This window comes from Mustelus asterias, unplaced genomic scaffold (assembly GCF_964213995.1).
Source record: "Mustelus asterias unplaced genomic scaffold, sMusAst1.hap1.1 HAP1_SCAFFOLD_43, whole genome shotgun sequence".
Classification (NCBI taxonomy): Eukaryota; Metazoa; Chordata; class Chondrichthyes; order Carcharhiniformes; family Triakidae; genus Mustelus; species Mustelus asterias.
In genome coordinates, this window is record NW_027590120.1 from 514,816 (window position 1) to 538,304 (window position 23,489).

The window sequence follows — 23,489 nt, forward strand, 5'->3', positions numbered from 1 at the left end:
ATCAGAAATGTCTGCGTTTTTATTCGTGGTCTGAAATGAGCAGATTATTATTGTTGATTTCGAACCTTGGCTAAACATAGGTTTCTCTTAAACATTTGATATGACATTATTTGTGGAGCTGTTAGGTAGACGTGCTCTGCCTCCCAAGCCATGAACGCACTGCATGGATTATAGCAGACAGTAACTGTGTTTGCATTTTAAAGAGGTTATTGGCGCAGCAGAATAAATGAAGGGCTTTATATTTCAAATATCTTGCATTAAACAAAATAATTGAATGAGCTCAGTAAAGGCATTGCAAGTTCATGCTTCACATCCAGCTGTTCAGGTGGAAAATTGTACGAATGTGTAGAGGAGATTTCAAAGCATGGATAACGTGTCAATAATGTGCATAACCTCCAGAATAATACGGTAATCTTTCGAACGAAATTTATTTTCTGAATTATCCGGTCCGAGATTCTGTCTAATTTTGGAGGTGCACTTATCATTTTATGCGCAGCTTATTGCTCCCAGAGAATATCGTTTTATAATTGCATCGTAATGCAATGCTTAAACACCGTGCACTTTATTTAAAATGTATACTGGACCTGTTCCAAAGACAGTATATTCGGCCAATGGCACATTAGCTTTTCTCTTCTGGATGGACTGTTCTCTTTGGGTTGAAGCACCTTCCTAAAAGCATCACACATAATGTTAATTAGTTCTATGTGATCATTTGTGAATATTGGGCAATGATTGTAGATGCCGATATAAAGTGTGTTTTCCCGTTTACAAAAATAAACTGTCATGTGTTTTTCTAATTTCGATGTATAAATTATTTGGGTCTGGGTTTGTACCTGAAACAGGAAATCATGGGCCGAGATTGGTTGGTGGAAAGGACAGGTGCTCCGGCCGTGTGGAAGTGCTGCACGGAGAACGCTGGGGGACGCTCTGTGATGCTTACTTTGGTTTGGAAGACGCCAGTGTGATCTGTGAGCATCTTCAGTGTGGAGTGGTAGAGAAAATCCCGAGAGGTGCAGCCTTTGGGAAGGGAAATGGCACAATGTGGAAGGAGAACTACAGCTGTCGCGGGAACGAGTCCCGGTTGTTGGAGTGTCCGGTTTCATCCGTGGAAGAGTATCACTGCTCACATGAAAATGACGCCAGTGTCATCTGCACGGGTGAGTCCCTAAATCAAGATAATGAAAACACGTGGTGCTGGGATTAGTGAGGATATTTCTGCATTTAACCGCCCAAATGCTACCCCATCCTTGAGTTCCATAAATATATATTATTCATCCGCTTATCAATGTATTTGCTTCAAATATGGAGCAGCCACGTTGGCTGTTCAGCCTCCTGTCTGGCTGTGCTCAGCAGCATCACATGACATCCTTCACCACTGCACCGGGGGAGCTGCTCTGGCGAAAGGTAATATTAATTTGATTTAATTTGCTGCACTGTAACCACTGGTCTCCATGTCTTTCTTCGCCTAGATGAAAACTGGTCACTGAGATTGACGAATGGGGGAAGTCGGTGTGATGGGCGCGTGGAGATTTACCACAATCACAGCTGGGGCAGAGTGCACGACAGCCTCTGGGACCTGAATGACGCGAACGTGGCCTGCAGACAGCTGGGCTGCGGCGAAGCGGAAGCCTCCTATAACAATTCAAAGTACGGAGAGGGTGAAGGGCCTGTGTGGGTGAATGATGTCCGGTGTGAAGGAAACGAATCGCATCTCCGAAAGTGCAGTAAATTCACATTGAACCCGCATCGCAGTGACAGCATCGGCGTCGGGGTTCTGTGCTCAGGTGAATAAACAGGTCACTTTTCCAGAAACATAAAGGGAAAAATGTAATCTTGGTCAACTGGGGAATATACTTTACTTCTTCCTCGGGAACACGTAGCTGAGATATTTCACACTGGTGCTTGGATGCAGGACAGGACGCCCCGGAAAGAAAAATAAAACATAATAGTTTGGAATATGATGACAATAACAATTTAATAAAATCATTTAACACCTTTACAAATCTCCAGATAACTTCCCTCAGTAAATTGAGACCAACACAACTAAAGACAAATCGGCAATGGGGACTAATGTGCTGATCAGTGGGGTGGGTTTCAACAGCACAACGAAGAGAGAGAGAGGGGGCCACGTTTAAGAAGGGGATTGCAACCTTGTGTCCCAGTCACTCACATAATGACTGTTAAATAAGTATGAAGAAAGGATTGCTGCATGAAGCGTCAGATGGGAAGGAAAGCCAAAATCTTAGTTAAAGGTAATTTATTGGTAACAAGTAAGGCTGACATGAACACTGGAATGAAGTTACAGTGAAATTCTCCGAGTCGCCACAGTCCACCGCCTGCTTGGGTCAATGCACGTCTTTCAGAATATGGGCGGAAACCGGAGCAAACCCACGCAGACACGGGGCGAATGTACAAATTCCACACAGACAGTGATCCAAGCCAGGAATCAAACCCAGGTCCCTGGTGTTGCGAACACAGCAGTGCTAACCACTGTGCTGCCGTGTGGATTGGATCCATGAGCGGTGATTTTCATGATCGCTCGGGGTAGTGGGGCTGGCTATGGCAGAGCGGTGAGCAGGGGTGGAGAGCATCGATATCTCTGAACATGACCATGATATTTTGAAGCCAATTTGTATTGACGGAAGAGAGTCCAATGCAGATCAAATAGCCAGGGCTGGTGGTGCTGTTGGTCAGTATGGGGGCAGGGGAAGGGATTGGGGAGGGAGGGGGTGCGAGTGCGGGTTTATGCGTGCGCTGGTCGCTGCTGGTGAGTTGAAATGTGCGCGGTTCGTTTCGAAAAGTTCTGATTGCATTCACGTGTTTTGGAGGGGCGTCCATCAGAGTAGTTTTGAAATCTGCATTCTTGAGATAACAAGGAACTGATGAACATTTTGGGTGAGTTCGCAAGAAAGGACACTGTCTGAAAGGTCAAGTCGCTGCCAGCCTACTTGCATATTTGCAGTACCTCTGATTTGTTCCGATATATATGTGTGAACTGGTGAAGTATCTGATGAAGTGTGCATGGCAAAATGAGGCAGTGAAAAACAAAGAAGCAAATGTCTGCTTAAAACATTCTGTGTGGAACAACTAATTACCACAATTACATAATTGATGACAAAGCAACACAAGCTGCAATGAGTGGGTCAGATCCAAACCGAAAACCGTCGCATTATATTCCCGTTGGAAATGTGAATATCTAGAAGATTTGTAAACTCTCCATCATTTATTTTCCCTCCGAACAGAAACTGTTTTTTCTAGAGCATAGATTAATGTCGCTGTCAACGGCAGTTAAAATGCAGGTTTTAATTGAGCTGGAAATTACACAATAGTTTGAATTTAGCAACGAGATGAATATGTTTAAGAAACATAATATGAAACTTTCATTATTCTATTAGAACACAAGCAGTTAAGGCTCTCTGAGGGTGGAAGCCGATGTGCGGGCCGACTGGAGATCTATCACAATGGGACCTGGGGCTCAGTTTGTGATGATTCCTGGGATCTGACAGACGCTGACGTGGTTTGCAAGCAGCTGGATTGTGGACACGCATTGCGGCTTCCTCTTCATATATCAGCTGGACCTGACGCAGACCCAATTTGGTTGGATGAGCTGGAATGCTCCGGGAGTGAATCATTTCTCTGGGAATGTCCCCATGCACTGTGGGGTAACCATGACTGTAATCATAAAGAAGATGTGAAGATCATGTGCTCTGGTAACTGTCCCAACTTCAGTTACATTAGAACTTTCATACATAAGATATGTTCCTGATATACCTCAGGACGGCGCTTACGAAGGACATTCTGTCAAATCCGGCTCTGATTTTTTTAAATTCTGGACGTAATTATTGCTAAAGTATTTCGACAGCCGACTTCTGATGTGTTGCCTTATGTTTCTTTATCCCTCATTTCCTGACATAAATGCATCTTCCACTTAATATCACTGACTATTCTGATCACGAGCCTTAAGTTTCATCAGGTTATGTGTAAAATGTTCCGGATAACTACATTATTTTGCAAAGATATTTGATTTAATCACTTATTTCTCAAGAAGCATGCTGTCACTTTATTCTTCGCATCAAAATTCGCTCCATTCCTCTTCGCAGGACGAAAACTAAGTTGTCATCGGCATGTGTATCCTGCCATGTATTAACATTTTGATACATACTTTGCAGTCCTCTTCAGTATTAACTATACAAACCAGTTTGCTGCCACAATAGACGTTCATTTTTTACTGCCGATCACAAAGTCGCTTATGTAACTCCCAAGGAGCAGCGACCGCAGCGCCAATCCATGTGAATCTCACACCGGAACTTTTGCTACTTAAGTAACGAGAAACTTTACAAACTTTTTAAATCTACTTTGATACTGATTGCCTAGTTTCCCATTGTCTTTCATGGGCTTTCACTATGGGAACTTTTTGAAGCTCTTCTGGTAGTCTGCGCACAGAGCATAAAGCATTGGCCCTCTCACCATTCCGGCAAGCAATCAATCGGGTCCATCATTCAAATATTTCGATTGAAATTCAATGTTGCTTATTCATGATTATATCTGTATTTCTGTGACCTTCGTGAAATAATTATGGCAAACCGTGAACTCAACTTAGACATATATATATATATATATATACATATATATACCCACAGTGCACTGTGGATACAGAATTGTTAACTGAACCATGTGGTTATTTATTACTTGCTTGACAGAGCACAAAGAGCTGCGTTTGGTGAAGGGAAAGCATCGCTGTGAGGGCAGAGTGGAAGTGTTCTATAATGGGACCTGGGGAACAGTTTGCGGTGAAAACCTGTATCAAGATGCTGGAACAGTGATCTGTAAACAGTTAGGTTGCGGCACACTAGTTTCCATCGACTATGACGCTCGCTCATTCGGAGAAGGATCCGGACCTATTTGGTTGGATGAGGTCGAGTGCCTTTCACACGAGTCGACCCTTTGGCAATGCCAGGCAGACCCGTGGGGTCAACACAACTGTCATCATCGGGAAGATGCAGGTGTCGTTTGTTCAGGTAACACAATCAATCATTTTGCTTGCAGGTGTGATTTGAAATATTGATGTTCCTCATGGAGTCAGCATGTTTGTCTTATCAACAGGGGGAGACACACCGAAGCAAGAGCAGGACAGTGCAAACGGCTGCAAGCGAGAATCAGGTTCTTTCTCAACTTTAATAAAACAGCTATCTGCTTGTATTCCTCTCTTGCGCTACATCAAGGTTAATAATTTATTTATTATCTTTGACAAATTTAGGGCAAAGTTTGCGCTTGGCTGGAGGTAACAACAACTGCTCCGGGAGATTGGAGGTATTGTGTAATCGAGCCTGGGGCACGGTTTGTGATGATTCTTGGGATATGAACGATGCCAGTGTTGTCTGCAGACAGCTGGGCTGTGGCTCCGCTCTAATGGCCTCAGGAGGGGCCGCTTTTGGGCAGGGTAACGGTCCTGTCTGGCTGGATGAGGTGAAGTGCACCGGAAGCGAAGCCTTTCTGTTTGACTGCCCTTCTTCGTCATTAGCTCAAGCTGACTGTGATCACAAGGAAGATGCCAGTGTGATTTGCTCCGGTATGTGTTCCACTGATCGGTTCCGTTTGGGACTGTGCGACGTTGTCCGGCCCATTTTTGCTGAATATAATTCATGTTTTCAGATGTCTTTCTGACCAACAATGCAAATAATTGTGCTCTTTTTACCATGTCTTCATCAGGTCCGGAATTATCTCCGACTTCTCCGCCCACACCTTCAGGTATATCTCTGTAATAAATATCAATCACGATTACGGCTAATTTTACATTGGGATAAATAATTATCACACATTGGCATTGCCTTAATTTTGTCAATTTCTAACGACATTCTGAGTGTTTCCTGATCATATAAGTATTTAAAAACATGGTGGACATTTTATCTCACAAAACGTCTTGGAATCTTTCATCAAGGACATGAAGATGAAAGCACCTCCACCCCTCTGGTGATCTGCATCTCACTCGGTGTCCTGTTAATCTGTGAGTTAATCGCCCTTTTGGCAGTAATGCAGAGGAGATCATCAATAAAAGGTGAGGCTCGAATCATATCCCTGAACCCACGCTGAGTCATGGATGTTGCTTCATACATCAGAGGGGATTCTCTGCCGTTTTGCAAAGAATGACTTGGGTACAATTCAGAAACAACTTAACTGAGTATTGGCCAGCAAGTTATTTCAAGCCACATGAGAAACAGTAAAATATTACATATAAATGAGGGAGTTATCTACATTCATATTCCTGCTCCACCCACCAGTACATGAGACATGGAATGGGATTTATTTTTGTTGCAACAGATTAAAACGTTGATTGCAAGAAATTGAACTCTGATGGCCTGCACTCTCTGGTATTAAAGGAGATGGCAGCAGAGATAGTGGGTGAATTAGTTATGATATTCCAATTTTTCATAGATTCTGGAAAGGTACCAGTGGATTGGAAACACGCTTATCTGACACCCTTATTCAAAAAAGGAGAGACGCAAAAAGTGGCAAACTGTAGACCACCTACAGGGGCAGGTGGGACCTGTACAAGAGAGACGGGTTACACCTAAACTACAAGGGGACCAATATACTTGCAGGGAGATTTGCTAGTGTTATTGGGGAGCGTTAAAACTAGATTTGCAGGGGCGTGGGAACCAGAGTGCCAGAGCAGATAGTGGAGCAGGGGTAAAAAGACAGGTTAGTTCAAGCAAAATCACAAATGGAAGGGTAGAGTGTGGTGGAAATAATTTTTTGAGGTGTGTCTATTTCAATGCCAGGAGTATTGTGGGGAAGGCAGATGAGCTGAAGGCGTGAATAGACACGTGGAAATATGACATTATAGCCATTAGTGAAACTTGGCTACAGGAGGGGCAGGACTGGCAGATCAATGTTCCAGGGTTCCAATGTTTCAGGCGGGATAGAGGCAGAGGGATAAAAGGTGGGGGGCTGGCATTGTTGGTCAGGGAAAATGTTACAGCGGTATTCAGGCAGGATAGATTAGGGAGTTTGTCTACAGAGGCCCTATGGGTGGAGCTGAGAAACAGGAAAGGTATGACCACATTAATGGGCTTGTATTATAGACCACCCAATAGTCAGCGAGAATTGGAGGAGCAAATCAGCGGAGAGATAGCTGACAACTGCAAGAAACACAAAGTTGTGATAGTAGGGGATTTTAATTTTCCACATATAGATTGGGACTCGCATACTGTTAAAGGTTTCGACGGGGTAGAGTTTGTAAAATGTGTTCAGGAGAATTTTCTACACCAGTATATAGAGGTGCCAACTAGAGAGGATGCGATATTGGATCTCCTATTGGGAAATGAGTTAGGGCAGGTGATGGATGTGAGTGTGAGGGAACACTTTGGATCCAGTGATCATAATGCCATTAGTTTCAACCTGATCGTGGATAAGGATAGATCTGGTCCTCGGGTTGAAGTTCTGAACTGGAAAAAGGCCAAATTTGATGAAATGAGATGGGACCTGGGAAGTGTGGATTGGCACAGGCTGTTCTCTGGTAAGGATGTAAATGGAAAGTGGGAGGGCTTCAAAGGATAAATTTTGAGAGTGCAGAGTTTGTATGTTTCTGTCAGGATTAAAGGCAAAGTAAATAGGAATAAGGAACCTTGGTTCTCGAGGGAGATTGTAACACTGATTAAGAGGAAGAGAGAGTTGTATGAAATGTACAGGCAGCAAGGAACACATCAGATGCTCGAGGAGTATAAAAAGTGCAAGAAGCTACTTAAGAGGGAAATCAGGAGGGCTAAAAGAAGACATGAGGTTGCTTTGGCACACAGAGTGAAGGAAAATCCAAAGAGCTTCTATAGGTGTGTTAGGAGCAAAAGGATAGTGAGGGATAAAATTGGTCCTCTTGAAGACCAGAGTGGTAGACTGTGTATGGAACCAAAAGAGATGGGGGAGATACTAAATGGTTTTTTTGCATCCGTATTTACTGAGGAAACGGGCATGGAGTCTACGGAAATAGGGCAAACTGTTAGGGAGGCCATGGAATCTTTACAGATTAAAGGGGAGGAGGTGCTCGCTGTCTTGAGGCAAATCAGAGTGGATAAATCCCCAGGACCGGACAGGGTATTCCCACGGACCTTGAGGGAAGCTAGTGTTGAACTTGCAGGGGCCCTGGCAGACATATTTAAAATGTCAGTATTCACGGGGGAGATGCCGGATGATTGGAGGGTGGCTCATGTTGTTCCGTTGTTTAAAAAAGGTTCCAAAAGAAATCCGGGAAATTATCGGCCAGTAAGTTTGACGTCGGTGGTGGGCAAGTTATGGGAAGGTGTGATAAGGGATAGGATCTACAAATATTTGGATAGACAGGGACTTATTAGGGAGAGTCAACATGGCTTTGTGCGTGGTAGGTCATGTTTGACCAATCTATTAGAGTTTTTCGAGGAGGTTACCAGGAAAGTGGATGAAGGGAATGCGGTGGATGTTGTCTACCTGGATTTCAGCAAGGCCTTTGACAACGTCCCTCATGGGAGGTTAGTTAGGAAGGTTCAGTCGCTAGGTATACATGGGGAGGTAGTAAATTGGATAAGACACTGGCTCAATGGAAGAAGCCAGAGAGTGGTTGTGGAGGATTGCTTCTCTGAGTGGAGGCCTGTGACGAGTGGTGTGCCGCAGGGATCGGTGTTGGGTCCATTGTTGTTTGTCATCTATATCAATGATCTGGATGATAATGTGGTAAATTGGATCAGCAAGTTTGCTGATGATACAAAGATTGGAGGTGTAGTGGACAGTGAGGAAGGTTTTCAAAGCTTGCAGAGGGATTTGGACCAACTCGAAAAATGGGCTGAAAAATGGCAAATGGAATTTAACGCAGACAAGTGTGAGATATTGCACTTTGGAAGGACAAACCAAAGAAGAACGTACAGGGTAAATGGTAGGACTCTGAAGAGTGCAGTTGAACAGAGGGATCTGGGAATTCAGGTACAGAATTCCCTAAAAGTGACGTCACAGGTGGATAGGGCCGTAAAGAGTGCCTTTGGTACATTGGCCTTTATAAATCGGAGTATCGAGTATAAAAGTTGGAGTGTTATGGTAAGGTTATATAAGGCATTGGTGAGGCCGAATTTGGAGTATTGTGTACAGTTTTGGTCACCTAGTTACAGGAAGGATGTAAATAAGATTGAAAGAGTGCAGAGAAGGTTCACAAGGATGTTGCCGGGACTTGAGAAGCTGAGTTACAGAGAGAGATTGAATAGGTTGGGACTTTATTCCCTGGAGCGTAGAAGATTGAGGGGAGATTTGATAGAGGTGTATAAGATTTTGATGGGTATAGATAGAGTGAATGCAAGCAGGCTTTTTCCGCTGAGGCTAGGGGAGAAAAAAACCAGAGGGCATGGGTTAAGGGTGAAAGGAGAAAAGTTTAAAGGGAATATTAGGGGGGGCTTCTTCACGCAGAGAGTGGTGGGAGTGTGGAATGAGCTGCCAGATAAAGTGGTAAACTTTTAACATTTAAGAAAAACTTGGACGGGTTCATGGATGAGAGGGGTGTGGAGGGATATGGTCCAAGTGCAGGTCAGTGGGACGAGGCATAAAATGGTTCGGCACAGACAAGAAGGGCCAAAAGGCCTGTTTCTGAGCTGTAATTTTCTATGGTTCTATGGTTCTATGATGGGGATCACGTGGATGTGGCATATCTGGATTATAGAAGGCATTGGACAAGAGTGTTAGATCCCAGGGGCTGGGCACAGAACATTGGCTTGGATAGAGGATTGATTGAGTGAGAGAAAGCATAGGGTCGGGATAAATGGGTCCTTCTCTGGAGTGAAATTGACTGCAACACGACGGATGACGCCGTTTTCAGTTTTCAACTGTTTACAACCGATTTAACTGACCTGCGATTAGGGCCAGAGTGCAACATACCAAGATTCGCGGAGGATCCGAAGATGAGTGGGAAAGCAGGCTCTATTCAGATTATAGAGTTTACAGTTGGATATTGACAGGCTAGGAGAATGGGCCAGAATGTGGCAAATGGAGATTAATGTGGATACGTGTGTGGTCATCCATTTTCACGACAAAACATTAAAAGGGTAAATGATTATTTATATGGGAAGAGCATTCAAAGTCTGTCAGTGCAGAGGGATCTGGGTGTCCTTGTGCATGAATGACAGAACATGAATTTGCAGGCGCAGCATTTCATAAGAAAGGCAAATTGAATATTGGAATTTATTACAAAAGGACCCGGTTTGAAATGTAAAGAAATGTTGTTAACACTGGATAAGGGCCTTCGTGAGACTACACCTGGAGTATTGTGTCCAGATTTAGTCTCCGTACCTGATGAAGGAAGTGCTGACACTGGAGGCAGTTGAGAAGATGTTCACCAGATTGATTCCAGGGATGAAAGGGCTACCATACGAGGAGCGTTTGAAAACTTGGGCTTATACTCGGTGGAGATCAAAAGAATAAGGGGGGATCTGATTGAGGTATATAAAATGCTAAAGGGATTGATGAGGTGGATGTTGAACAGATATTCCGCTTTGTTGGAGAGTCTACAACAAAGGCTCATAGATTAAGAGTGAGCCAAAGTAGTTCCAAATCTGGGGTGAGGGACAAATTCCCTCAGAGTTTTGTGAACCTGTTGAACGATTGCCCAAAGTGCAGGGGAGACAGAATCAGTCAGCAGATTCAAGAACGAAAGAAATATGTGTCTCAATGAAAGCTGGACAAAGCTCAAATGAGGCAGGCAGGTTTGTGGATTTGAAAGCAGGATAAGATCAGCCATGATCATATAGAATGGTGGAGCGGGCTCAAATGGCTGAATTGCCCAATCTCGCTCCTATTTCCTATGTTCCACTGTGTTCATTAATTATTTAGCAACTGGCATTTTGTTTCCACTTGTAATTGGTTGCAAACCAACACTGAGTTTTTGGCCGTGTCAAGTTCTCTATCAGTACTCGACCCATTTTGAGACGTGATGGTATGAATTTACACAATTATCAATGCCAATACTGCATCCCAGCAAACTATTCCACTAATATCACAGGATCAATGCCGGTGGTATTGTGAGAAGCCTGCCTCTTTCTGAGTCAGATGTTTCACGTTCGGTCCCAAGACTGTATACGAAAAAAGTGTCAGAACTTCCTGTAATATCCTTCCACGGCAACAATGTCATGCGGTGAGAGTGGGAGATAATCCTGTTCGGCCACGCCTGGTATGGAATGGCGCTCCTCTGGCGACAGGTTACCGACCAGCTCCATGCTAAAACATGGCCATGGAGTTTGTTGAATGTCTGCCTTTTGCACCACTGTTTTTGAACAGATAAACAAAAATATTGCATGTATCTGAACTCGCACCGAGTTCTCTTGATTCATATCTTATGCGCTGACCTTCATTGGTCTCTAAATGTCTCAGTGTTCCTTGTGATGGAGGCAGTGGTATCATCACTGGATTGATGATGCAGAGAAACAAAATAAATTCCACCGGACCCTGGTTTGAATCTCACCTCGACATAGAGTGAGATATGAAATCAATAAAAATCCTGAACTGAAATATAGTTCCAGAATGTAACAATATGCTAACTGCCCCGATCTTCCTCCAACAGAACCTGTTGCTGGCAGCTGGGATCCACCTTCTGTTTTATACCAAGCCATTTATGAAGAAATAGATAATATTCCTCCCGCCAAGCTATACACTCAGTCTCGTGCTTCAGGTTTGTGTTCTTTTTAAAACCCAAGCCACACTGCAAAAATGCCGCTTCATGTTTACCCCCTTGAACCATGGTCAAGAGAACCATTACTCTCACCGTGCTCATGTAGAAAGGAGACTTATTAAATGCCCTTATTTATCTTGAGAGGATTCGAGTACTGATTCGATTACCAATGTTCATTATTTTTCAAGAATATTTCTGCCTTCTGTGTAAAAGTAGCGAGTAGAGTAACTGTTTCCAATTTCCAACTGCTTTGCACCTTGCATACATCAAAGTCTGATTTAAATAATAATAAGTAAAACATTTGATTGAATATGTAAATCAATTCAATACATTACTGCTGGCCGCATGCACAGCACCTAATTACAGGGACAGATTAGTATTTGGGAAAGTAACTGGAGTATAATAGGTTTGGTTTGCTAAAATGGGTAGTTTTAAAACCATTTTTGGACCGAATCAAAGGAAAAATATAACAAGAAAAAGCAAAAAACAAATGCAAACTATTAAGTATAAAGAAACATCGCCAATGCAAACAAGGAAAAACAATGGGGGAAATGTGTTAGACTCAGTGGAGTAGCGAACTGAGCAAAGTGAGATGTGGAATCGGGAAAAAAGATGATGTAATTAGTGATGGTGACAAAGGAGGACTACTATATTAGTAAAGAATGGAGTGTTAACTGAAATAGCAAAATATTCAATCAAAAGGGAAATAAAACGGCCAACTCAGAATTAACTTCAGGTATTTTCGAGGGATAGTTTTTACCAATAGTCAACAATGCTGAAATGACAGAAATATTAATCACTTGTTTGTTTCAGTTTATACCAGAGATAACACTTAAGTTCATGACTTCACAAGCTGTGAATGGGAATGGTATCAACAGGTAGAAACAAAAACGAACTAAAAGCATAAATCTCATTGGAACATTTCCATCCATGCATTTTCAAAGAAAGGAAAATTCGAGCAGAGGCAGAATTGCAGATTTTCACCGAATCATTGCTCAAAAGAGCGAGGGTGCATGTCAACTGAACATTGCTTTGATGCCATTTTGAGTGGATTGCATGGCTCTGAACAGGATTTCAGCAAAACGATACAGGGTTCAGGAGAAGTTTGAACAAAATTACAACAATGTCAACAGTAAGAACGGTTGAGACCTATTCGGAATGGCTGAACAGAATTTTAAAAAATCCCAATTGGCCTATTCATTCTCGTTTCTGGCGTCTCGCCCACGGCTTCCATGATTTGTTTTCAATACTGATGGCGGCACGTGGTTAGCACTGCTGCCTCATTGCTCCAGAGAACTGTGTTCGATTCCCAGCTTGGGTCACTGTCTGTGTGGAGTTTGCACGTTTTCCCCGTGCCTGCGTGGGTTCCCTCCAGGTGCTTCGGTTTACTCCTACAGTCCAAAGATGTGCACGTTAGGTTGATTGGCCATGCTAAATTGCCCCTTAGTGTAGGTTTAGAGGGATTCAAAGCGTAAATATGTGGAGTTACGGGGATAGAGCCTGGGTGGGATCGTTGTCCATACAGACTCTATGAGCCGAATAGTCTCCTTCTGTACTGTCGGGTTTCTGTGATTCTGTAATTCGATGGAATTTCACCTCTGAAGATAATAGTGTGGCAGGGCGAAGAGATTCTGGATCAGAAAGTCGCTCAACTGACCCAGACAAAATGGATTTTCTCTTAAATAATTTCCTATTCTCTGATATTTCACGCATTGTCTCTCCGAAAGGACTGGACATTTTGGAGCCAGAGTAACACCGATTGTACAATGAAGTGGGTGCTGGTTCTTCATTTTGAACCGCTGCAGTCAGTCTGCTGACTGTTCTCACAAATTGGTGCCATGATCAAATTGCAGGGAATTGTCACAGAGGCGATGAAGTTGTTGTGATCTCGACTTCAACTTTCTGAATCATTCTCTGCCATGATAACATCGTAATGACTCAACCACAGACAGTTTGCCTAACAACCAATTATTTTGTGCTGACCAGTTTCTTCAACCATTGACTCCTTCAATCATGTTGAATATTACACCAGTCACCGTTTGGGAGACACGGATCCTGCATTAGAATATCCAGAAGTGGAATCCTCCTCTTGCCAGGGTAGGTCGAAGTTCATATCCTACCATTTCCTTCCGAACCTGCTCACTCTGTAATATCAAAATAGCTTCTGAAATCTCCGAATCTGTACACCATGACGTGTACAACATGAAATGGCAGTGCCAGAAAGCTCAGGTATTGCAGAATGATTTCAATTCCAGAAATTTTGTGTCTGAAACAGTTTCTTACCATTGTTCCCAGCAATATAAATTACATTTTTTTAAAGTTGCATGCATTTCCCCAGAAGCCTCTCTTGGTTGTGAAATGTGTGCGAGTTGGTGGGATCGGTGACTCATTGGGAACGGTATAAACTTCAACTCAACTTGAAAATATTGTGGGAAAACTTGGCCCAATAATTCTCCGCGCTCAAACTCACTGGCCTCCACAAAACAATAGAGTTTTAATTACTGTGGAAATAGACATTTGAGGATATGATTCCAACTGTCCCTCATTACTAATTAACTTCAATTCAAATACTTTTACCTCTCAGTTCCTGCTTTGTCAGACTATGACGATGCTGAGGCTGAAACCATTGACTCTCATAGTGGGCAGTTGCTGCTGAACCGGGACCCTGACGGTATCTTCACTTTGACAAGTTCCAGCGGTGATCTCGGCACTCTGGGTGAGATAAATCTTTGATTGTTCCTCTTCTTAGACAGTCGATCGGGATCAGTACAACGTAAGTTGATAAGAAATTAGAACAGGATTAGGCCGTTCAGTCCCTCGAGACTGATCCGCCCTTCAGTGGATCATCACTGATCAGACATTCATCATATTGACTCTATTGTTTCAGGGTGTATTCTATCCTCCTACCAATGTATTTTTTCCCTTCCTGTTTTCTACCTCCGTCCTCATGGACCCTATTTCATCCATGCCCAGATGCTCTCCCACAAAAGTGCTCATTTCAGCCCTTATTAACAGTGCTACCCCACCATATTCTCCTTCCCTGCTGTCATTATGAAAGGTCGAATATCCCTGAAACTTAAGGTCCCAGCTCTGATTTACTTTCAACCAAGTCTCCGTAAAAGCTATTCACTCAAATCCAGGGACCTTAGTTTGCGCTGTCTGTTCATCGAACCTATTCTGAACTCTTTGTGCATTAAGATATAAAGCGTTTAGTGTTGACTTTTTAGCCATTATTAATCATTATTTGTGTTGTGGCCATATTTGCCTCTCGTCCTTGATTAAGCCATCACCCGTTTTTGCATTTTATTGTTCTCTTTTATTACTGTTTCTCGTGTTTCTCCTTCCTGTGTCACACAGTTTGCGTTCCCATCCACTTGTCATTCCATTTTATTCCTTCCTAACCACACTATCAAGTACTCGCCACAGGACAGCATTTCCTGCCCTGGCCAGGTGCAACTCGTCCAGTTTGTTTTGATCCCACCCACTCCCCACCCCCTCTCACCCCCGCTCCCCGCACCCCCAGAACCGGCCCCAAAGTCCCAGGAATCTAAAACCCGTCACCAGAGCACCATTTCCCTGCCGGGTGTCAGCTGATATGTCCTTCTGCATATACTTTGACGAACACATGGAGCTTATAGTAACTCTGAAATCACTACCTTTGAGGTAATACTTTTCAATTTACTTCCCAACTCCCCATATTCGACTTTTTGGATCTAATGATTTTTAACCCATTTGATTAATACCGATGCAAATCATGACAAGTGGCTGCTCAGCGCCCCCTGCAGAATATCCTCTAACCGCTCTGAGACATCCTTGACGCGAGCACCAGGGACACAACATATCAGCCTGGAGTATCGTTTCCAGCCAAAGAAATGCCTTTCAATTTCCCTGACAATTGAATCTCCTATAAGTATTGCATTCCCACATCTTCTGCTTCTTTCTCGCACAATGGAGCCAAATGTGGTGCCATGAATTGTGATGTTACTCCTATCAAAGGTAAAGCCATTATCCCAACAGTTTCGCAATCAGTCCACCAAAAGTGGTACCTCCGCGCCAGGCCCTATATATTTTCTCTGCTTGTTTGCCTAACACTAAGGGGCGATTTAGCATGTCCAAGCAACCTAATCTGCAGTTTTTGGACTGTGGAAGGAAACCAGAGCACCCGGAGGAAAGCTACACAGACACGGGGAGAATATGCAAACTTCACAATCAGGTCGGGACTGAAAACGGGGTCTCTGATGCTGTGAGGCAGCAGTGCGAACCACTGTCTCACCGTGCTGCCCTTATTTTGTTTTTATTAATTAAAAAATTCTGGGCTTCAGATTGGTATTTAGATTGAAATAAACCATTAAATTAAATTGCATCATTCCTTCAAACTCAGCCCTGTGACTTCCTGTTTCACGAAGCTCCAGACAAGGCCACACTGAAGTGCCTTCTGTTTTTGCCCCGAAATTCAAGGCTTCCGAAGCGACATTAATCCTGCTTTCTAATTAACTAGCTCCAGCTGAGAGGCGATAAAAACTTGTTTTCAACCAGTGATTAAAATTCACACAATCATTTCACAATTAGTTCAACACTTCACAAGTACTTGTATTATATTCCAATATTTAAATATTGTTGTTTTTGTGCAATGTTTAATTGATTGCTAAATTAATGAACAAAGTTGACTTCAGGTTGAAATTTAGCATTTCATGGATACTGTGAGGAAATCCCTGTCATTTCTGTTGTCCTTCATGGAGTCCCATGCTGCGACAGCTTTCTGAATTGATTATCACCTCTGATTATTACTGCAATCTCCCGCCCTCTTGTGTGGAATATACTCGCTCTGGTGTGCAGTCGATCAAAGAATAATGCGGCATTTGGTTTTAGTTCCTGTCGCCAATGCGCAGAATTGTATTAAACAAAGAATCCATTTTAAGCCCAAAGTTCACTAAAAATATGTCTACCCCCACAGTGTACAGTAGATTCGCATTGATCCCATCTTATCGGTTCCTTCCACGCCAGCTAAGAATAACAACGTTATCTCTGGCACAAGCCCGGGGATTTACCTGTCATTGGGCAGTGACAATGCATCTCCGAAGATATACATATACAATATACTGCTCAACCGTATTTTTATGACATTTTGCAATGGGAGTGCCAGTGGAGGGATGTGACCTGTCTCACGTGGTTTCTGCTGTGATTTCCTGCAGTATTTTCAGTGGTGTATTACATTGAAGGTGTCGGAGAAAATGTGCAGTGTGTTTTGCATAGAAAGAAACAGCCAGTTGAGCTGGAATATAATACAAGTGCTTGTGAAGTGTTGAACTGATTGTGGAAATGATTGTAATCCTCACTCATTTCTCTTTTACCGTTTCAGGTCACAGTCATCAACAAATCCAGGATGTGACGTCCTCAGACATATGAATCATGGCACTAAATGAAAGCGAACGCCCCTTAACTTTTCCACAAATATCGCCATGTCGAATATGCTTTAAGTCCAGATATAAATATTGTTGTTTTTGTATCAATAGGTTGTTACTTCATGCTGGGTTTTGTCTTCTTTTGCTTTGCGTGAAAAAGTAAACGTTCGATTCAATGAACAATGAGAAACAACGTAGAATGTATATCGAGTATTGCACTGTCCATATTAAAGCTGTAACATCGCATTGCATTGCGGAACGGAGCAGTTACTATCATTCAAAATTTGATGTGTATTTTTGTCAAGTGCATTTGAAATTTATTTCGTAAAAGCTTATCTTTAAATAAAGATTAGGGCAGATAAATACATGATTTGTTTCTGTTGTCGTCATTTAATGCACTCTAGATTGTCATGGAGGCGAGGGGGAGGGTCCACTGCATTTCCCAAGCAACTGAATACAACATGATGTTGCGTCCCAGCACTACCGCTCGTACTCGGCACCGTTCTGTGCGCCGGGAGATGTGAAGATGCTGGTCAGATTTCCATGTCTCCTTTTCATTATAATTTCACAAGATTTATATCCAGTAATCCATTAGTTTTCATTTACTCCAGATCAGCCCCTGCACTATCGCCCGGCAATTCTAACCATCCTTCGGTCGTTATGGCCATTAAAATAAAAATATGCATCAGCTGAAGACCGTCATTTGACAAATACATAAATACTGGGAATGGTGATAAAGCTGAACAATTCAGTACCATGTTCTGAGCGCAGATTAAGACGGAAATGTTTAAATATCGGCCCACCTCGCTCGCGCTTGTTTTCTGCCACTGAACTTGCTGTATTCCGCTGTGTCAGGTCCACAACGACTTGTTGTCAATAAAGTTGTTGAGAAGAGAGTCGCAGAGACAGTGGCACCAGTGGTTGGAGGAGAGGGTTTATTTATTAGTATCACAAGTAGGCTTACCTTGAGATGCAATGAAGTTACTGTGAAATCCACAGTGACGCCTGTTCGGGGAGATTGAGTGAGTATTTAGCATGCCAAATCCTCCGTTAACACATCTTTCTGAATGTGGGAGGAAACCAGAGCACCCGGAGGAAACCCACACAGACATGGGGAGTACGTGCAGACTTCGCATAGAAAATGACCAAGCTAGGAATTGAACCCGATTCCTTGGCACTGTCTCGCAGCAGTGCTAACCACTGTGCCACCATGCGAGTGAGAGGAGGAGGAGAAACAGAAACACCAGCTGTGGGAGGAGAGTGAAATAGCGAGAGCGGGAGAGGCAGTGAAAGCAGCGTTGGTTTGAGTGAGTGACCGAGGGAGGGGGGAAACAAAGCTATCAGCGGTGGGAGGATAGAGTGACAGAACCAGAGGGGAAAAGAAAGCAACTCCGGCGATTGGAGGAGAGAGTGACAAGGCGAAAAAGGGAGAGACAGTGACACCAGCCGTGGTCGGGGTGACAGAGCGAGGGGACGAGAAACAGGGACATCAGCGGTGGGAGAAGAAAGTGACAGAGCGAGAAGGGGGGAGCACAGCTGCCCCACCAGTGGGATGAGAGAGTGACAGAGCGAAGGGGAGAGTGACAGCGACACCAGCGGTGGGAGAAGAGAGTGCCAGAGAGAGAGGGAGTGACACACCGACACCAGCGGTGGGAGAAGAGAATGCCAGAGAGAGAGGGAGTGACACACCGAGACCAGCGGTGGGAGGAAAGAGTGCAGAGAGAGAGAGGGAGTGACACACCGACACCAGCGGTGGGAGGAGAGAATGCCAGGTGAAGAAGCAGTGAAATTGTTTCAAATTTCTGTCAAATTGGGGAATTGTGAGGTTATTCGTGAAAGAGTTCAGAAACATGTTGGGTGTAACGTTGGGTGTAATCATACAAGGAAATGGGAAATTTGGCATACATTAGGAATTCATTAACTAATCGCTTACTGTACAACAATAAAGAAATATTGTCCGGTAAATGGACGACCCCATGTTGCAAATAGCGCCTCCTTGTTCTAGATTCTTCAGCAAGAGAGAACATTCTTTCCACATCTACACTTTCAGTACCCTTCATGATCTTAGAAGTTTTGATCAAATCGCTCCTTACTCTCCTAAACTGCAGTGAATGCAAACCTGATCTCGCCAAACTTATTTCATCAGCAAGCAGCCCTTTACAGATATTATTGCAGGACACTTGTCCTGAACTGCTTCCAATAAATTTGCATCTTTCCTTAAATAAGGAGACCATAGATGTACACAAGTCTCCTGTTATCATCTCACCAATGCCCTATCGAACTGAAGCACAACCTCCCGAATGTTGTATTCATTTCCCCTCACAGTAAATTTTACCCTTCCATTCGCTTTCCCAATGACTTGCTGCAGCTGGATATTAGCTTTTTTGCGATTCAAGCACCAGGACACGCAGATCGCTCTGCATTTCAGAGCTCTACCGCCTCTCATCATTTGGATAATAAGCCTCTTTCGTATTATTCGCATCAACATTGCGAATTTCCCTTTACTTCACTTCATATTCCATTTGTCAGGTATTTGCCTCCTTCTGCCCTCATCACAATTGTCAACCAATATTTGTGTCATGAGCAAATTTAGCAACCTTTCTTTCAGTCCCTTCATCCAAGTAATTTACATACAAATTGTAAAAAGGTTGTGAACCCAGCACAGATGCCGATGGCACACCACTCGTCACAGCCGTTCAAACAATTCTCCGTTTCCTGTTGGCTAGCCAACCTGCCATCGGTGCAGATACGTTATCCCATATATCAATAAATTACATTTTGTGCAAAACCTTAATGTGGAGACAGCTGACAAGGTGACAGAGTTAAAAAAAAGACGTGCCAATGTGGTGACGCATTTCATCTGCTACCAGGACATCGACAAATTGAGATAAGATGGTGGATATATCAACCTCAACATTTCATAAACCATTCATCCCTCACAAACCTCCCACATCTTACAACTCTATCCCAACCACTCATAAGATCGGGAGATGGAAAATGTGTCAGAGGTAGAGAGAACTGGAGAGAGAAACAAAATACATTGAGAGCGCCTGATACTTTCACAAGCCAGACTATGAGATGTCCCTTCACTAGAAAGAGAGAGAGAGAGACAGGGTTTGTCTCAATTTGTCGATGTCCTGGTAGCAGATGAAACGCGTCTCCACATTGGCAGGTCTTTTTTTTACTCTGTCACCTTGTCAGCTGTCTCCACATTACGGTTTTGCACAAACTGTAATTTATTGAGATAATGGGGAGACAATGAGGAGGAGAGACAGTGAGAGGAAGCGCTAGCGAGAGGGGGAGATTACGATAGAGGATGACAGCAAGTGGGAAGTTAGAAAGTGGGGGCGGAGGAGGGGGTGGGGGGGGGGGTCGGATGGGGGGGTGGGCGCGGGAGCAAAAGACAAGGGGAGAGAGCAAGAGCAAAGGGATAGAGCAGAAGGGAGAAATATCGAGAGCGGGAGGCAGGGAAACGAGGCAACTGGAGAATGGGAAAAAGAGGGAGCGATGATAGGGCGAAGAAGACACAGCGAGAAGGAAACAGCGGGAGGGAGATAGGTGGCTGGAGGGCGAGAGCAAGAGCAACGGAGAGAAAGAGAGAGAGGCAGAAAGAGGCGGAGAGCGAGACAAAGGGAGAAAGAGGGAGAGACAGTGTGAAGTAAAGAGTGAGAGACAGCAGGAGAGAGGGAGAGAGAAGGATGGAGAGTGGGAGACTCGCATCGGGAAATTTGCCCATCACCTTCACATCATTTGCCATTTTGTAACCTTCCAGTCAATGCAGACATGAAGCCTGTGAATCATGGGCAGGCGGACTCTGTGTGGGAAGTACGCTGTCTCGGCTGAATTCCCGATGAAGGGAATGTATTCCAGCTAGAAAACATGGACATTAATCTCACTGAAGCAGGGGCTGATATTCTTGTATCTGTCAGTGTGTAGATGATGAGGCGGGGGGCACTGTGGGTCAATTTCAATAGAGACTGGATCACAAAGCCAAGAGAGGGTGACCGAGGTTTGGAAAAGTTTCTATTCCTGTGCATGAGTGTCTTTGGCAAGGTCACCATTTATTTAAAAAGAAAACTTTATTATCCTTCTGAATGTGGCTGTGAGCCAACTGCTTGAACCCGTGGTGTCGGTAAATCCACTGTGATCTTCAGAGAAATTTCCAGGTTTTTGTCTAAGCGAAGATGAGAGAATGGTGACACAGAACCAGGACAGTAACATATGCGTCTTGGAAGGTAACCTGCAGGTGTTGATTTGCGAACTTATTACCTGTACTTCTCCTTCTAAGTGATAGAGGTCCTGTGTGTGGAAGATGCTGTAGAACGGGGTTTGGGGACTTATATATTGTTTGTTATATATGCAACGCACTGCTGTCATTGTGTGACAGTGAGGAAGGGAATGAATATTAAACTTGTCGGGGAAAGGGGGCGAGATGGGATGGTGAGGGAGGTGAGGGGAAGTAGTTGGAGGGGCTGTGGCAGTGTCCCAGAAGCGATGTTTCGATACTGGCTGCTCTCAAACCTCTTCTCTATTGTGAATCTACTTTCAGCCCCGTATGTAATAAACTGCAAGGAAGAGATGTGTTTTTGCTTCTGAATGTGAACTAACCAATTGATTTAGAAGAAAGTTCAGGATATCTTTGGGGCTTATGGGAAATTTCAGACCTGAACTGAAGCCATTGAGCTGAAAATGTAATAAAAATGAAACCCTCTTTTTACCTCTGATGAAGGGTCACATGGACTGGAAACGTTAACTCTGTTTCTCTCTTGACTTAAGAAGCCAAACCACTGTCTGGGTCTAAGATGTTTCTGGACCCTCAGGATTTTTGCACCATTTTCAGTGCAGTTCAATATTCAACACTAGTCGAATGTTTTATTTTTATTGTATTTGACTGAGTATTTCCGTGGTAATAAATACAGAAAACAAAACCTTAGCGTGCAAAATCGCGAATTCAATTCAAATTTGCAAATCGGACGTTCAGGAATACAATATGTACTTAGTACGTGGGAGAGTCGTTTGAATTCTAAATCTATATTATATCACCATGATAACATGGTGTTAGCTGAATCAAATAAGAAATTGCGTTCATATAGCGCCTTTCGGGGAGATATTGTGTTGTCTCTGTATTGGATTACATCACGGTCTCACTGTTTATATCACAACTGTGATGCATGCACATGGATTATCCGTGTATTTGTCGAAAAAAAATATCTTTGTACGTCAAATTATATTGGGCTGAAATGTGGAAAGAATACAGATCTCTGAAACCAGCAGAGTGATGAAACGCATTTACATCCTGACTAAAAAGTCGAAATCACATCATGACGGTGATGTTTATTCGAATTGTTTTGAATGATGATCAGTCTAATGTTTTAGAATACGACCCAGTGTAGCTATAGCCCAGTTGGTAAGCTGATGGACTGGATATACATGGGAGTCTCCCGGTTCGAATCCTGCCCAACATGTTTCCCCTATTCCTCATTCAGTTTCAATTTTCACCACGTTCCTTTGGGATGGATCATGCCTTACCCGGAAGGGTAACCCCTGCCTTTCAACAATGCGAGATGTTTTTCTCATCCTTATTCACGGAATTTCTGCCTTAAGTACACGAATGATCGGCCTAATGGGTGGCAGTGATCTTTCTGAGCCTCTGTCCCTTTGTGTAAGTCACTCTATGTTTAATTATACATGTGTCTGCCTGTGTGAACAGATGCGCGTGTGTACGTTCGTGTGCAAGTTTCTGCTTCTCCCTGTCTGCGTTATTTCCGTTCATTTATGCTGTGTTGTTTTTTATTAGTTGTGTGCTTGTCAGGTGCTTTTCCTCAAATAGCTTTCCAATTCCCTTTTCAAAATTGTTAATGAAATTACCTACTGCCACCTTTGCGATCCCATCAAACATGCTCCCGTCCTTTCTCTGTCTTTTGCCACTGCCTTGATATCCATGACCCCTGGCAATTGACTTTAAAGCAGATGGAGTCATTTCCTGCATACTCCATCCAGACCTCACGTCGGGAAAACCACGATTAGGTCATTTTCTAATCTTCTATGTTCGAAGCACAACAACTCAAACTTCTCCAATAACTCCTTATAACTGAAGCATTTCATCTTTGAAAATCTTCCAAAAGGTCTCCGCTGTCCCCTTCCTAATCTCTGTGCTGAAGTGGTGGCCTGCAGTAAACACAATACTCGTCATGAAGATCGAAATGTTAATGTTAAAGTTCCACACAATCCTGGTGCTTTTATAAACGATTGCTCGAATTGATAAATCTATTGGGAGTCACCGGCAATCTCCAATTTCACGATAACCTTCAACTTTGTTAAAATTACTTTTAACCTGGGACTGCACGATTGTTTTATGTAGACCTGGTCAATGACCATCATTGAGATTCACCTGAACATTTCAATAAATATTCCAT

At 43.4% G+C, this 23,489-nt stretch overlaps 1 protein-coding gene across 1 annotated transcript in view; it reads left to right on the top strand.

The window, feature by feature from the left end:
* Positions 1-17,439, top strand: part of LOC144482852 (scavenger receptor cysteine-rich domain-containing protein DMBT1-like) — a 28,055-nt gene extending 10,616 nt beyond the window's left edge. The window contains exons 5-15 of the mRNA XM_078201695.1: positions 843-1,157; positions 1,470-1,784; positions 3,396-3,710; positions 4,701-5,018; positions 5,104-5,160; positions 5,258-5,569; positions 5,710-5,748; positions 11,564-11,671; positions 13,658-13,768; positions 14,256-14,387; positions 17,031-17,439. Coding sequence (XP_078057821.1) covers positions 843-1,157; positions 1,470-1,784; positions 3,396-3,710; positions 4,701-5,018; positions 5,104-5,160; positions 5,258-5,569; positions 5,710-5,748; positions 11,564-11,671; positions 13,658-13,768; positions 14,256-14,387; positions 17,031-17,077 — 2,069 coding nt within the window. The 3' untranslated portion in view covers positions 17,078-17,439. The remainder of the gene's footprint in view (positions 1-842; positions 1,158-1,469; positions 1,785-3,395; positions 3,711-4,700; positions 5,019-5,103; positions 5,161-5,257; positions 5,570-5,709; positions 5,749-11,563; positions 11,672-13,657; positions 13,769-14,255; positions 14,388-17,030) is intronic.
* Positions 17,440-23,489: the final 6,050 nt, after the last annotated feature.